General features: G+C 32.2%; 1 protein-coding gene across 4 annotated transcripts in view; it reads left to right on the top strand.

The window, feature by feature from the left end:
* Positions 1–17,354, top strand: part of LCORL (ligand dependent nuclear receptor corepressor like) — a gene marked incomplete at both ends in the record, with an annotated part of 151,792 nt that overhangs the window by 113,471 nt on the left and 20,967 nt on the right. Inside the window, one exon of one of the 4 annotated variants that reach the window (XM_080697016.1) lies at positions 863–1,895. The exons of 2 other annotated variants lie outside the window; for them this stretch is intronic. In XM_080697016.1, the coding sequence (XP_080553142.1) occupies positions 863–1,895 (1,033 nt within the window). Of the gene's footprint in view, positions 1–862; positions 1,896–17,354 lie in introns of those variants that run through there. One more of the 4 variants, XM_080697019.1, reaches the window with a different exon arrangement.

Consider the following 17,354-nt stretch of genomic DNA (forward strand, 5'->3'; position numbering starts at 1 on the left):
TATTTCTATTAATCACCACAAAATTCCCTTCATTTTTTGAAAGCTGTCATTGGATTAATTTAAATAAATAATTACTAGTGAAATGCTGTTCTGTTGGATTTTTTCTTTTTTTGTAACTTTCCCATCTTCCCATTAACTAACTACAAAGGAAGCTACTTTGATCACATTTAAATCTCAGACATAGTGTGTAATTTGTTTTAATTAAGGTTGCAGTAGCATTCAAATAAGGTATTAGATAGTAAGCTTTCTGTTTGAAAACTTAAAAAATTACAGTGATACATAATAGAAAAAGGTTTATAGTACCTAAAATGAAATTATTTTGTTCAAATACAGCTTGTTTCAAGTTTTACGTTAGTCTAGAGGAAAATTAATCTTGTGGAAATATGGGATATTTGTGTTTGGAAATATTCTTGCTGCTACAAATTTCCTTTAAATGGGTTGACTCTTTTATTACTTGTTTAGCGGTAACGTCACGTTTCTACTAACAAAAACTCCTTTAGGATTTGGGTATTTTTTATAATGGAACTCCAATTGTACAAATAAAAATTATAAGTGTTGCTCTGCAAGCATCTTTCAGAGGAATAGCAACATCATGAGAATATTTTTACAAATACTGAGTTAGGGTTTTATGTTCTTGGAAGGTCCGCTCTAGAGGCCACTGTATCCTTGACACATTGTCCTACCAGGACTGTAGCGTTTCTTTGATAAGGAGTAACTACTACATCTCACAGACTTAAAAGTATCATAAGCAGTGATGTTACCTAAGCAAGGAGTATAATAAAGGAGTGGACCCTCCCCCTCCATAGCTGTGTGAGAGTCTCTCATGCATCAGTTTTACCATCGTTTCATTCCATCCATCCAGGAGACTACACAGAAACAGAGAGGACTATGTGGAAAGAAGTGCTGAGTTTGCAGATGGTTTGCTCTCAAAAGCTTTGAAAGACATTCAGTCTGGAGCACTGGACATAAATAAAGCAGGCATACTTTATGGCATACCTCAAAAAACTTTACTTCTCCACTTAGAAGCCTTACCAGCAGGGAAGCCTGCATCTTTTAAAAACAAAACTCGAGATTTCAATGATAGTTACTCATATAAAGACAGTAAAGAAACTTGTGCAGTGCTGCAAAAAGTAGCATTGTGGGCAAGAGCTCAAGCAGAGCGCACAGAAAAAAATAAACTCAATCTACTTGAAACCTCAGAATTAAAATTCCCAACAGCTTCCAGTTACCTCCATCAGTTAACTCTACAGAAAATGGTTACTCAATTTAAAGAAAAAAATGAAAGCCTTCAATATGAAACTTCAAATCCTACTGTACAGTTAAAAATTCCTCAGCTACGAGTAAGTTCTGTTTCAAAATCACAACCTGATGGTTCTGGTCTGCTGGATGTTATGTATCAAGTTTCCAAAACCTCTTCAGTCTTAGAAGGATCAGCGCTCCAAAAACTGAAAAATATACTCCCTAAACAGAACAAAATAGAATGTTCTGGGCCTGTAACTAACTCAAGTGTTGACTCTTACTTTCTACATGGGGACCTCTCTCCTTTGTGTCTTAATTCTAAAAATGGAACAGTTGATGGAACCTCTGAAAACACTGAAGATGGATTGGATCGAAAAGATAATAAGCAGCCCAGGAAAAAACGAGGCCGCTATCGGCAGTATGATCATGAAATAATGGAAGAGGCTATTGCAATGGTAATGAGTGGAAAAATGAGTGTTTCCAAAGCACAAGGAATTTATGGGGTACCTCACAGCACTTTAGAATATAAGGTAAAAGAAAGATCTGGAACACTGAAGACTCCTCCGAAGAAGAAACTACGATTACCAGACACTGGGTTATATAATATGACAGATTCAGGGACTGGCAACTGCAAAAATAGCAGCAAGCCTGTGTAGATTACTCATTAGGAAAGTGTGTGTGTGTGTGTGTGTGTGTGTGTGTGTGTGTGTGTGTGTATGCATGTGCGCATGCACATATTGCATGTGTATGTGCACAGGTGTGTATCTGTGTGTCTACATACACACATGTGGGAATTACAAATGCTCACTCTGACAGGAGACATGAAATTTTACAGTTCAAAAACCACTTACATGCCTTTTGAAAAAGTTTTATTCAGGGTTTTCACTGTGGACAGAATTATATAGTTACTTAATTCTGATAGTTTGTACTTAATCCTTGTATAAATAGGTGAAAAAGATTCAGGTTTTCTTTAGTAGTCAATAGCATAAAGCGTGAGAAAACAAGTAATTGTCAAGTGAAACATTTTTATTGGTGAAAGAACATTCTAGCCATTCAGTTGAACCACCCTATAATGGAAATATATGAATAGTTTGTAAACATTTTACATAACATACTTACAGTTACTGTAAGTATGTCCAAAAAACCAATCAAAGTTTAAATAGATAGCTATCTCCATGCTAAGAAAAATTAATATATACAGTATTAATACACTACAGTGCATTCTATGAAATACAAAATGCACTCAAGTGCATCCACCAGAAATAGAAAAGAAAACCTTAAAGGATATGTATAATGAAATTTAATATTTATCATTTATTAGTTGATTTAGCAGGAAGTTGGGGTTTATAAGGTATATACTTTAAAAAAACACTGACACATAGTTAACCCCAGCAGCTATAGAATCATTTAATATAAGATGGAATACTAAGAGCAAAAAGTAATTTAAATTTAATTATTAAAATAATTTAATTTTGTTTTTCATTTGAAAAATAAGCTAATGTGTAAGGTTAGAAAAGAAAGTTGGAATGCAACTTAGAGCATGTTTATAATGTGCACAGAAAAAGCTTGAGAATGATAATTTTGGTTTAAATGTGCTGGTTAGTTGATGTTATGACTACTTTAAATTTTAAGGATTGTGACACACTCCTACTATTGAAAAACCTCAGTGTAACTTTAATATATTTGCTGCTGTGACATTTCAAAACATTTTCAGTTTATCAAAATGAATTACAGATTTCATTTTGGTGGGCGATACATTATCATTTTGCTAATAACCAAATTTGCAGTTTGTTCAGGGTCTTGAATATATTTACAGATATTTAACACTGAAGCTGTTTTGAACTTTTAGTAATGTAAACTCTCTACTAATTGGGTAGTTAGAAGCTGGGCAGTGCATTTTAACTTTTACTAGACACATAAGAGAGACCAGTAATTTTTATATAGCAGTTTTAAAATATGGGTCAGAGTATTCATGTTGGATTTATGGAGTATGCAGTTTTAGAGGGAAAATGTTATAAAGCAAATGCCTTTTACATAAAGAATGAGGATCTGCTTTATATGTTCAAAATTCTCTGAGTGCCCCTTTACTCTGTTAAAATTCAGGTTCTGATAATTTTTCTAAGCCAGTTTTTCTAGTACAAAAGGAATTCTTGCAGCTGAATTTACAACAATAAGTGCACCTTTTGAAATACTTGTGTTTTTACACTTGTATTTGTGTGTATTTAATGATCACATATACATGTAATACTAAAAAGATTTTTCAGTTATTAAATTTAAAAAACTGCTTACATGTATTTAAAAAAAAAAACTGAAGAATGAGAAAATACACAACCAGGTAGTTATTTGGTCTCTGAGATCAATCTTTATTGAACCCTTTTCAGCTGTTAATGTCACTTGCATACTAGAGTATGAATCCTCCTGCTCCCCTCCCTCCCCCAGAAAGTATACATAATAGATTACAAAACAGCAGATGTCAGGGTCATCTTTCTTTTTAAAGAATTAAGCCATATTTTGTGAGGGCCAGAACTTGGATTATTTAATATATTCCCCCTCCCTCCCCCATTGAAAAACAAAGTTAAAGGTAAAGTAAATATTTCAAAACAAACTTATTGACCTCTTTATACAGAATTGTACTTGCAAAACTTCGGGGGCTCGAATGCATTACATAATATTTATATTGTATTGAGCTTTTTTATTCCTCACACTATATTTACATTAATAAATTGATGGAGAAGTTTATAGTAAAGGGAAACTTACAGAACACTTTTATATCATTTAAAAGATGACCTGACCAAAAACTTTACAGGATTCATAAATCAGGGATCATTTTGCTATTGACTTCACAGTGATCAGTAGTTTTATAGGTAATATTATAGTTAATTTGCAGCATTTTAGTACTTGTATTATTTATTTTTGGTCAGAAATAGCAAATTAAAATATTTTTTGATAGTTTATAGGTAATAATCTACCCATAACTTTTAAAAGAAACAAAATGTTTCTATTATTGAGTTAACTTTTTGATTATACAAACTAGGAAAGGCAGGGAAATTTATGGGTTCCCCTTCTCCCCAGTGGTTCTATTAAAGTCTTCTTTTTGTTAAATTTTTCAAAGTACTTTATAAACTTAGTTACCAGTTGCTACTTAATTGAAAATTTTCTGCAAAACCCAGTTTCAGCAGACTTTTCATAAAAATGAAAGCAACTCTATATGCTTTCTACTTATTTGAATGTTCCTCAAGTATTTTATATTTAAAGTAAAAAGAAGGAAAAGAAAAAACAGTGCCTCTGTTTTTAGAAAACTACTGCTCAGTAAAGTTGTTTAAACCATTTCTGGTAGCTAATGACAATTTTATATTAAATTGTATACTAACTTTAGTGAGACTGATTTTTTTTTAGTGTTTACAGTACAAATACTTGTATTTGTTTTTTAATTGCAGTATTTTCCATTGTCGCAGTAATTTAGTAAAACTCTGTGGCTGCCTTGATTTTGACAGATTTTGTTAATATAAACTGATTGTTAGGCAATTAGTTATATTTATGCATAAATCAATTGCACTATAATTCATGAATTATTTATTACAATATTTTCTAATGAATTCATGTATCTGTCTTGTGTTGTAAATGTACTGTAATTCTGTTCCTACTTTGTGTTGTTATATATCTAAATCTGATTGTATGAATTTTAATTGTTCAGTTAACGTGTTTCTAGGTTGTAATTTGTAGTAAAGCACTTCAATGCTTTTGCACTTAAATTTACAACACTGTTGATGTGATTGATTTACTCATTCAGTAAAAGAAAAAAGAAAAAGAGAAAAAACTGACTATACTGACTTCTTTTTAAGAATAGTTTTAGAAATCAACTTTTTCCTGATAAATATTTCTACAACAAGCTTTTATTGGAAAGAAAATGGATTCTAACATACAAAAATAGGCGGGATGTTTTGGTTTATAAATCAAAAAAGGAAAGGGTAGAAAAAAATTAAAAGAACAAACATGAGATCTATGAAAAATACAACTTAGAGTCTTTATATAATCACTTGAAAATAAATTGTAGATTGGACACATATGTGTATTCAACTTATTTACTTATATATTAGGTTTTTCTTTGAGATTCTAACATTCAAGAAATAAGGAAATGAAAGAAAAAACCTTGAAGCCAGATAAGAATATTGTAGAGTTTTATAATTTGAGAACTAACTTACCCTCATATATAAGGCATAATTAATTTTTAATATCTATTTGGTACCTTTAATAATTGTTTCTTATAATATTAGGTGGGAATTATTGGCCACTTTGTTTTTGAAATTCCATTATTAAAAGTAATAAACTTAATAAGAAAACTCTTAAAATATAGGTTTCCTTGGAATATCAGAATATTTTGAAAATGGTTTTCAAAATCAGGAATTTTACATAATTTTTTGAGTTTCATCAAATTGAAATTATAACTATTTTCAGATTACTTAACACTAGTTCTTTTGATTATTCTTACTTTCTACCAGGACATTTTTTTTTTCTTTTTTTTAAGCTGGGAATTGAACCCAAGGCCTCACCCATGCTGAGCAAGAACTCTCACTGAGCTATACCCCAATCACTTATTATTTCTATTTTGTACATGACTTCATTAACAGAAATGACTTTAAGCATTTTAGATATGATTATGAAAGGACATTAATCTTTAAAATACAGCACTATGTATCCAACAAACATGTAAATTCTCTCTTTAGTTATTAGTTAACAAATATGATTAATAGGACATAACATCACTGTAGAAACTGTTAAAGTGTGTATGTTAGAATATTTTGGGTTTTCCTTTGCTAATATGAAAATTGCAATTTTTAATTTGCTAGAAAAGAGTGTAATTATATCTTAATATTTGGTAGCTGTGATTTCCTTTCACTTTTGTTCTTTTTTAAACTTTCTAATATTGAATACTTGGATGTCAGTGTCATCATCTTACACTCCCAAACATGACACAATTTACAAAACAAATTATTTTCAGAAGGGAAAGGATACTAAACTCATGTGTCTTCATTTGTCTAGAAGGCAGCAATAGGCAAAAAGTTTTCTTGTAATCACATTTCTTCTCATTTTGATAGCTTCTTTATGTCAAATCACATGCTAGTTTTAGTAAAACACTGGGTTGACTCTAGTTAAGTTATCTTTGTTACAGAGACACTTTGATCAAATGGAAGATTCTCTGTGGTATTTTTACTATTCAAACAGCATAATTTTATAAAACGTCAATGAAATATTATATACTTAATCTATCTGTGAAATGGGTTATGCCAGTTGTAGGGCACAAAGCAAATAATTTCACTTTCTGTTTTAAAAGAGAAATCCATTATTTAATAATACATGAACATAATCTTTTATTTAAAAAAACATTCTTCAGTTGCAGTTTAAAATCAGATGCCTAATTCCAACTTTAAATAAAATTTCTACAAACCAGGCACTATTAATAACAACAGATGTTACAAATCATAAGTGAAAGTCTATTTTCATGTACAGAGTTTGGTGATATGTTTAATTAAATAGATACTTTTCTGAAACAGAATTCTTTTAATATATTTTATTCTTCTTGCTGCTAGTATTGGAATAAAAAAATTCTTTTGTAGACATCTATATTGGTTGATAAGCAATCCTGGCTCTTAAAGTTAGATGTATATTAGTTATGTAGTGGGGCATTTTCCAACATTTGAAATTTGATAATTAGGTAAGTAATGCCTTTAGTTTTCCTGTAATTATTTTAGTATTTAAATCAATTAAAAATAGATTTGATTTATAAATAGTTTCCACTTTTTATTTTCTTATTAGGCAAAAATGCCTGCATCTTACTCTCAGAAAACACATTGTGTTAACTTATATATGAAATATAAATTCCTTAATTTTCCTTGGGATTATGCAGGGCTCTCTTTCATTAACACTTTCATTTTTAGCATTTGAAAAGCATTTTAAATAAAAATTTTACTTCAACATTTTATTTTCTTTATTCGTACTAAATTGGACTGATAATTGTCAAAATAAGTTATAAAATGTCTGCCTTACAAACATTTTAAATCTTTCTTAACCCCTAAATATTAAATATTTATAATATATCCAAAACACCAAATATTATCAGTATGTAAACATAATTTCTAATTGTCAGTTTTTATATTGCAAAAATGGGTCTTTGCATTGACTCCTATATTTTGTTATAGGAAATTAATTATTAATCAGTACTTCATTATATTTTTGCTAAGCAGTAAGATGTCATTATTACAGCTTTATAAGAGTTAAGAGTACAGCGGTACCAAAATATTTTTTGTTCAACTCTGTCAAAATTATAAATCCTTATTATGGTATTTTTGCTGTAATTCATTTTTTGTTTGATTTTTATTTTTAGTTCAACTCTTGATGCAAAATCAGAGGAAGCTACTAAAATGGAAAAAGAAAAATCAGCATTAAGCAAAGTTTTGGAGTCTTTGTGCATACATCACCAGCAGCAAGTTTTGGCTATGTTGAAATGTCTAGTCCAAGAACAGAATACTACTTCTCTTTGCTGTTGTAATGCATCATGTGCTGTGTCTTCAGACTCTCAAATGCCCCTGTTTGAAGATGATTTACATGGTCTATTCTGTAATTGTGAATATAGACTGGCAGAAAGAGAGTGTTTACAAAATGAAAGACAAAGCTCTGATTTAGTACCTCTGCCAGTCTGTATTAAAGAATTACATTGTCTGTCTTGCCAAAGTGTAACTATTGAACACATTGAGAAAGTAATGAATAGAGGAATTGCAAATACTTATAATTCTCACAGGTGCTGTTCTGGACTGTCAAGCATTCATTCTACAAAATCAGCCTTTTGTACTTCTCTTTTGTCAAGGGAAGTTTGTGATATTTCAGTCAGTTTTAAAGATATCTGTAGATCTCGAAGTCCCTCACCCCCACCATTATCGCCTGTACAGACTGAAGGATTTGAAAAATTGAAAGACGTCATCTCAGAGCTTTCAGCCTTAGAAAATAACAAACTTGAAACAAACACTAACCAGCCTCCATCTCTAACACCAGCAGAAATAAGCAGCAACAAGGGCGATCATGAAGACAAAATACATAAAAGTAAAAAATCTAGTAACTCTGAAGTTTTGCTCTCAGATACCAGCAATAATTACACTACAAATTATGAGAAAGGTGAAGCTGCTGTAATTTTTCAGGATTTAATGGACCGCATTAATGAAAAATTAAAATCAATTGAAGCCACAGATATGACAAACCTTGTGAAATTAACCAGCAGTGATTGTAATAGAGATAATGATTTTAAATTGGGAGATTTAATAACATCTCTCTTACACAATGCAAAGGCCAGTGACTATAGCTTTATGGAATTACTGAATCAACATGATAAAAAGGTAGAAAATAAAATCATTCAGACAAGATTTCGAAAGCGTCAACAAACTTTATTTGCAATGCACAACTCTCCTGATTCACCCATAATTAGAAGGCAGTCTTTACAGATAAAAAGAGAACTTGCTAGTCTAGATGAAAGTTTTATGAGAAAAAAATACACTGAAAAAAGTTCAAGAAAAATGGTGTGCAATGATGAGATATTTTCATCAGACAAAGAAGAATCCCATCATTGTCAACCTTCTTCATTGCAAAGTTCTAAAAGCTTTCAAGATAAGAATCATGCGGAAACATCATTTTCACCCAACTGTACACTACAGTCATTGCAAGTGCCTCTTTATAGTTTAGAAACTAACTTGGCTTTTGATGACTTTTCACCTGAGAAAATGAGCATTAAAAAATCACAGGAGAAATTTGCAGCTGGGGAAAAGTTTTTGCAAAATAATGAGGGCAATCCAAAACTGGAGAATACTCGAGCTTCTTTGAGAAATGATGTTCCTGGACTTTTGAGCAGAACTAAACGGAATATTGTTCCTCCAGGATGGTACTCTATATATGTAACAAATAATTACGTTTTTAAAAAATCTCCTAAGGCCAGAAGACCATTAGAATACACACACAAGAAAGATCCAGTGAAAAATACTCAAATAGAAAGCTCACAAAATATAGACCTAAACAAAATTGCAATGAATTCTAATTTACAAGTTGTTGTGGAGCGTTTGGAAGATACACTGAGTATGGCCAAAACATCTTGGAAAAATCTGCCATTATCAGAAGGACGTAAAGTGTCTAAGAAATTGATAGAAATTGATGGTAAAGACCAAGATGCTCGGAGAAATATGACTTTTACTTTAAGTAAAATGACATGCCAAGAGCAGGGTTTATCAAAGCCTATGATTGCATCAAGCAATATTATTAGAAGTCATCAGATGCCTACAATGGATTCAAATAACAAACGACTTGATAATCTGAAGAATTCGACTATTATAGATACAGGTAACTTGACTTCCAGTATTAAAAGTGTACCAACAAAATTTGAAGGTATTGAAAGCTCTTCTTTTTCTAACTATTCCAGTCCTATCAAACTCATGTTTCTATCTGAGATTAAAAGTGGTGAAGGAGTCAAATATACTTTAACTTCAGTTGGTACCTCTGAATCAAATGCTGATCTTTCTCCTGAAAAATGTATAGTTCATCGTGTAGTTGGGAAAAAAACAGAAATAAATGATAATAACCCAAATGCTAGCTTTGAAAATTATAGTTCTCCCTGTGATACTGACACTCTTCAAAGAGAACTAAACAAATTTAATTGTGCTAAAGAAACAGTAGAACCCCCTGTGGTGCTTACAGATTATTTGAATGGTAATAAGCCACAAGAAGAACCTAAGGAGAATTCAAGTGGTGCTGTTGATTCATCTTTTAAAAGAAAACCAGGTAGACCTAAGAAAATAGGTCCCCAGGTTGTGAAACAAATTAAACGACCAATTGGAAGACCACCAAAACCTAAAACTGATGGAACAGACATCACCATTTGCCAAAATGAACCTTTTATTCCTGGAAAGAAGAACTCAGAATCTCTCATGTCAGAAGTAAAAGAAGGTATTTATAAAAAGAGTATCACTGTAACTGTTATTTATGGAAGGTCAAGAAGAACCAAAAGACATGTTTCTGAAGGAAGTCTAAACAGCAACATTATGTCATTAAATAATAATAATAATAATAATGTTGCTGATTTTCCAGCTGAATATAATGGCCTTCAAAATACTAGGGAAAACGAAATTGACTCAGGTGAAAAAGTAAGTGCTACATCTAGCTTAAGCTCTGAAAGACACACCTCGGGGTCTGGTTTTGAGTATGTTAGACCTGTCAAGAACAAGACTTCCATATCTCAGCCTCCCAATAACATTACTCGACCAAATCAGAAGCCTTTGTCAATAATTAGGAAGCCGGGTAGACCTGCAAAAGTTAAAATTTCTGGTATATCTGTGACTATTAATAGAATTTCACCCCAAGAAAGAGAAGTAAGTATTAGCAGCTGTTTACCTCCTTTAGAACAGGAGAATATGTTAGAAAACACTCTGCCTGAAGAAAAGTTTGACCAACAGTGCAAAAAGATAGATAAAACAAGGCGCACTGAAGCTGACGTATTAAAGAAGGAATCAAAAAGTGTGGTTGCTACTATACCTCTGAGACATTCAGTTAGGGACAGAAAACCATCTCTACATTTCTTACATTCATTAGCATCTTCTAGCTCACTTATTTATAGAAATGCTCTGCTTCGTAAATCACATAAACTTCATATTCAGAAAGGCAAAAGTCAAAAGAAAACACGTAGGCAGTCAAGGGTAAAAATAGCTTCCAAAGATACCCCAGGAAATAGACATTCAAAGAATTCAAAAAAGTGCCTGGAAGATAACAAATTAATACCCATATCTGAAGTATCCTTGGACCCTGTAATTTCATCAAAACCTTTGCTGAGGTGGTGGGCTACTTCTACTTCAAATGATTCCTTACTAGAGGAATTAAACAATAGATTTGAGCAAATAACAAATGCTTGGGTACAAGTGAGTAGAGATGAAGCTGCAAATTTTGCTCATAAAAAGAAAGAATGCACTGAAAATGATAATTTCAAGATAACAAACCTTTTGGAACTTGAAGTTTCACCTGTAAAAATGCTTTTTCAGAAAAAGTATGATTTAAATGAACTCTCTACCTGGTTTATGCAAACAACAGAAACACAGTCTCTTTCCCTAGTTAGAAAAGCAAATGCTCGAAATCCTTTGGAAGTAATAAATACCAAGGGAATTAAATTAGCCAAATATTGTGATTTTAATACCAGCCCATTCAGAAAGCACTTTAAAAAATTTCCACTCTCTTCTCCTTCAAAGTCAGGGAAACTGCACGTACTGCATAAAATGGCTAGTTCTTCGCTCTTAAATGTGAAAAGCAATCTAACACTAGCTAGACTGAGAAGAGCTGAATTTAAGAAGTTGCGCCACGAGAGGTGGAGGAGAGAGGGAAAGCTGCACAGCCATGGAACAGTTGGTTGGAAGTCTAAAAGGAAAAACTTGAGGCTTTTTTGCCAGAACCAGTTTTTTAATAAGACTGAGTGGGCATCAAATGCTGCCATCCCACTCCATGGAAAAAGCACAGCAGATAATCAGTGTGTTTTGCCACCAGAGATCAGGAGTGACCTTTTGCAAGAAAGGGTGTCAGTGCCTGACTACAAAACACATGCTAGTTTAGAGAATACATTTAAGTCAGAAACGAAGGAGAACGGGACAAATTGCAGCCAAAAAGATTTTGAAAAGGGACCAAGACTAGGAGATGTATGTTCAAATAATTGGAGATCAAAAACCTTAAGAGATTGTAGAATATTTTTGAGGAAGATCAATTATCTTGAACACAGCAGTACTTTTAAGCTAAATACAATCATTTACTCTCCTGAATCTGCTGGCAGTGGAAGTAATCATCAGACATATACAGAAGAATCAAAGCGCTTTACTTTAAGATCCCATTCTGCTAGGCAACATACTTTTAAAAAACAAACTAAAGAAGTAGAAAATGCTAAAGCAAATAGTTGTTCATCTGACAAATTTGCTAACCAACTTAACAGTACTAAGTTAAGTAAATGTATTAATTTTGACAAGAATCCTTCTGATAATTCTCAAGTTCTTAGCAAATTGAACAAAAGAAAAAGACCACCATGGACGACCACAGAAATGTCAACAAAAAGACATAAACGACAGTCTTGCAACAGTGGACAAATGACAAACTATTTTTCAAAATCCCAACTAGGTAAGTTTTTCTCTACTTAATTTTAAGTTTCATTGTAGGTGCCTTGAGTAAAGTATAAGTAGACAGAAAAAAACAACAACAGTTGATTCAGTCATAATTTATTTCTAAAATATTTGGACAACCTAATTTCTTGGCACCTAGTATGAAACTCATGAGATTAGGTTTTGCCAGTTGTGCCAGTTCACTCCCCACCTCTTAGTGTGTCTAGGATTTCCAGCACATAAAAAATATATTTAGTAGAAACATAGAAAGTTTCTTTAAAATAGGTTATTATAAAAGTTATATTGTCTGCTTTTTCATTTGATCTAATATAAAATCAAAAGACTTTTGCAGATAAATATGACCATGTAATTAACTGAAAATTTACTACAATATAGGCTAATATATATTTATTTTCTTAATAAATACCTGAGACCATGCAGGGAAAAAAATAATGAGTTTCACTGATAAAGATTAAGTAACATAATCCTAGGATATCAGTCTCCCCTCCACAATCAAGTTGTTTTGCTATTTACTGCTTTGGAACCTATTTAAGACTGCTTATTTGAAAAGTGGTATAGTAACTTTTTTTTTTGAGGCTGTATGTTTTCTCATGGCAGACATAGAGCTCATTTTCACTGATAGGAAGATGAGAATTTTTTTCCATAGCCTAGTAAAAGAGTCGTATACACGTCATTAGGGTAATGCTAAATTGGGAATGCAAACAAGTTAGTAATTATATGCTTTATTCAGTTACCTTGACCTGACATTGGTACCTGAGGGCACCTTTGGAACCTAGCACAAATGATGATACAAACACTGTAGTTGCCAAAGTAGCCATTTCTATCTCTGCTTATTAGTAGATGCTAGAAAATGCAGAATTTTTAGTGTGGGAGTGCTTATTGATTACTTCCTTGCCATGAAAGTGTGCCAAGTCACATTTGGAAATTTAAGGATATTTTATCATAGAGCTGCATTATTACATTGTATATTTTAGGAATATGTGTTGAGAAAGTATTGGTGAGCTTCTTTTTGTTATCAATCTTAAAACTTATTTAAACACTAATCAGGCCTTATATTAAAATATTAAAATTCCAGAGATTTAATAGGCTAATGATTTTATGGCCCACAAAATTTAATAACTTAATTGAGTAACTTTAAAATACTATTTCAGTAATATCTAACATGTAATGATTGAAATTTCCAGTATCTAACATGTAATAATTTAAATATAAAAGTGATAAAAGTGGTCAAAGTAGAATCTCCATTATGAAAGATGAATCAAAACTGAAAAGAATGGCCTTTGTTTCTTGTCCTCATGATAACTAAAAATAATATTATAACAAATACTATGTCAGAAAAAAAGGGGAACAAACCTAATAATGATTTTTAAAAGCTTATAATTCACCTAAAAATGTACATATGTGTTTTAAGGAAAAATAAAATGTAAAGTTTCATTTTTAATTCTGCATGTCATCCTCATTTCATGCTGTTACAGTTTACCAAAGGTAATTTACATTAATTCATTTTACAACAGAACCGTATTTTATCTTTCCAACTTTTAAACCATTGTATCTTCCTTAAGTATAAAGTTTAATATGATTCTTCACCCCAATAATTATGATAGCATTCTAGAAAAGTAAGATGAAAGATGTCTAATTATTACTTTTTCAAATTAATTTCAAAATTATTTTGAGGTATTTAAAATAATCATTCAGAGAGTTATTTTTTGTCTTTCTCATTTTAAAAATTACTGGTAGTATTTCCTGTTCTGCTTAAAGTTTTATTTATCTTTACTGATAACTTTCCTTCATTTTTTAACATTCTTTTTTATCAACAAGGACATTATTTTATAAAGTTGTATTTATAATAATAGTTATATTTATCTGATTTTTAAATGTTTTCTTACAGTGTTATTTTTATTTCTCATTATTCCTGGTATTTCATACATCTTTTGAACTTTGGGAAATGACACTAAAACTCATGATTATTTTTGTATGTGTATTTCTTCATAAAATAATTAGTTATTGAAGACAATATGAGACTTTTGACAAGAGAACTTTTCTAAAAATATTTCTAGGGCAATGTATATAGTGAATATTAGAATATTTTAATTGGTAAAAATGTTTCATTTCCACTAAGAATTATTTTGTACATTTTCTATTAACTGTTCAGCTATAGTTTATATTTCTCCGTGTTTGTACTACTCCATATCAAGTGTAGATATAGAAATGAAGATTTAAAAAATGCAGTTCTATCCTATTCTTAACAAATATTTAATGAATACCTACAATATGCTTTTAGTCACTGTGGAAGGTTCAAATATTCCCTTTCCATGTAAGTGAGAAAATAAGAGCTACAACATTGATTTTTTCAATGCATAGTATTTTATGTCATAAGTAGGATAATAAAATGATCAGTCATGGTTTTTGTTCTTATGGAGCTTAGCATCTTGTGGAAGATAAAAAAAATGAATAGGCAATCCTAGAAGGATGAGTGCTATGACCAGAAAGAGGTGAAGTCAGTGAGCACATAGAAGGGAAATTGAACTCAAGTTTAGGGAATCAGGCAGTTTCCTATATTGCCGCATATAAGATGGAATTTGAAGGATGCCCAAATATTAAAAATTGTCCAAGGAGATTTTCAAGTAGAGAAAAAGTACATGTGGAAAATTTTAGGTGATGAAACAGAATATACGTATTTGGAACTTTGAGGGATTTTTTTTCCAGAGCTGAGGTATAAAATAGAAGTTATGGATTGGCAGGGTTAGGGAGGGTGGTAAGAGAAAAAGCTATTGAGGGAAGCATGGCCCAAATTATAAGGTTAACATCAGTTAAGGGAGTAGGAGGGACTCTTTTAAACTTTAATGGTAGCAGTAATGGAAAAGGACAGATTTGAAAGAGATCTATGAAAAAAATGTTTTTGTTTGGGGGAGGGAGGTACTGGGGATGGAACCTGGGGGCAGTCTACCTCTGAACTCTACCCCAAGTCCCGTTTTATTTTTATTTTGAAACAGGGTGTCAGTAGGTTGATAAGAGTCTCACTACTTGCTAAGGCTGTCCTTGAGCCTGTGATCCTATCATTTCAGCCACCTAAGGACTGGGATTACAAGTGTGGGCCACCATACCCAGCTAAACCAATGTTTTAGAGACTAAAAATGTAAAAGATAGCATCCAGGGTTTTTTTTGTTTGTTTGTTTTGGTTTTTTTTTTTTTTTTGATCATTTAAGGAAACCAACATTCAGTGAGATATGAAAACATACAGATATTCGGTCTTAGACTTGAGGTGTCTAGTGAGAGGCCAGGAGGACACATTTAGGAAGCAGTCAGGTGATGAGGTCTGGTGCTCAGGAAAGGTGTGACCTGAGGTGAGACTGTGGAGTCAGCAAATAATTGAAATCATCAGTGTAGGAGAGGTCGCTCAATTTATGATTGAAAGTATAGGATCTCAGAGCCCCAAAGATACGAAGAAAAGAAAAGATAAGGAGTGCACAAAAAGAGACTTGGGAGAATAGTCCAGAGGTGAAAAATAAAAGCCTGGAGAGTGTGACAAAGAACAGTTTGAAGAAGAGAGTAAAGTTGATTAGACACCAATTAAGATGAGCCTCTCAAACAGTTTAATTGAATAAAACAACCATCTTAGTGATTTGGGTGGACTAATGGAGCCAGAAGTTTAATTCAATGTTAGGTAAACAGAAAACAAATGAAGAAAATTACCACAGAAAACTGCAAATGGCTATTAGTGGAGCGGAGAAAGATAGAGGAAGATGGGTTTGAAGGTGGGTCTGCAAAAATGTGTAGATGTCTTTGAGAAACAGAAGCCAATGAAGAATAAAAAGGCTGCATAGACAAAACTGAGATAGTATGTAATACCAGTGGAGTGACGCCACTGAGTCCACTTTACACATTGGATCTGGGGCGTGATTCTGTTGGAGATTGGTCTTGGCCAGAAGGCTCACTTTTAAAACAAGAAATCAGTGAGAACAACATGTGGGGATGCAAGTCAGTTGATGGGCAGAATGTTGAGACGTCAGCGTTTCGAAATAGAGGCAATCTAAGAGTAGTGTAGTATAGATCTAGGTATGGGGGAATGGGGTCAGGTTTTCAATAGCTTATCTCAAGAAATACAGGGTTGAATAGCCTTGTGGTTTTCTTTCAGCTGCCAGAATGTAAACTTGGACCCTTAGGTCACTTAGGTGTAATAGTTGGGTTTGCCACATGGGTGGGATAGAAGGTCAGAGCGATGAGGTTAAGAATGTCCTTCATTCTGTGAACAGTGAGAACCTGTTTGATCAGAATTGAGTTCTAGAATAATATTTCTAATAAAGTAGCATAAGATGCCTATTTCAGAGCAAATGGCAGGAAATGGGGGGACAAAAGGCCACGTGCAGAAGATTGTTGAGGTGATACTGACCTAAAATGGACTGTGATTTTTTTAAAATAAAAATTTATACCTTTTTAATATTAGGATCTTTTGAATTCCCAAAGCAAATGTGTGCCTTTTCCTTATTGGTATATATCTGAATGTAAATAAACTGACTTTGGATATGTTTGTGGAAATTTTTAAGACCTAATGTGTACTTGTAGCTACTATAGACTAATAGCATTCATTCTAAAATGTTAAATTTTTATAAATATTTGGAATTCAGTTAACGCTTTAAATTGCATTCTGAGACGATACAATGTCCAGTTTGTATTCTTTCCTTAAAAATTACTGAATATACAATTGTTTTCCATTTAGAACTATGGTTTCCACACAGATTTATAACAGGGTGGTAATACTCCTTCAACTACCTGAAAACAAGACTTGACCATACATCCTCCTCCAATCCCACATATCAGCATTTTGTGACATTTTCTGAACATTGAACACAATATGTTCTTTTAAATGTGTGTGCTTGAATTAACCTGTTGCACAGAATATCCTTTGACAATATTGTTTAAAATTTGGAGTTAAGT

This window comes from Muscardinus avellanarius (genome assembly GCF_963383645.1).
Source record: "Muscardinus avellanarius genome assembly, chromosome: 6".
NCBI classification, from domain to species: domain Eukaryota; kingdom Metazoa; phylum Chordata; class Mammalia; order Rodentia; family Gliridae; genus Muscardinus; species Muscardinus avellanarius.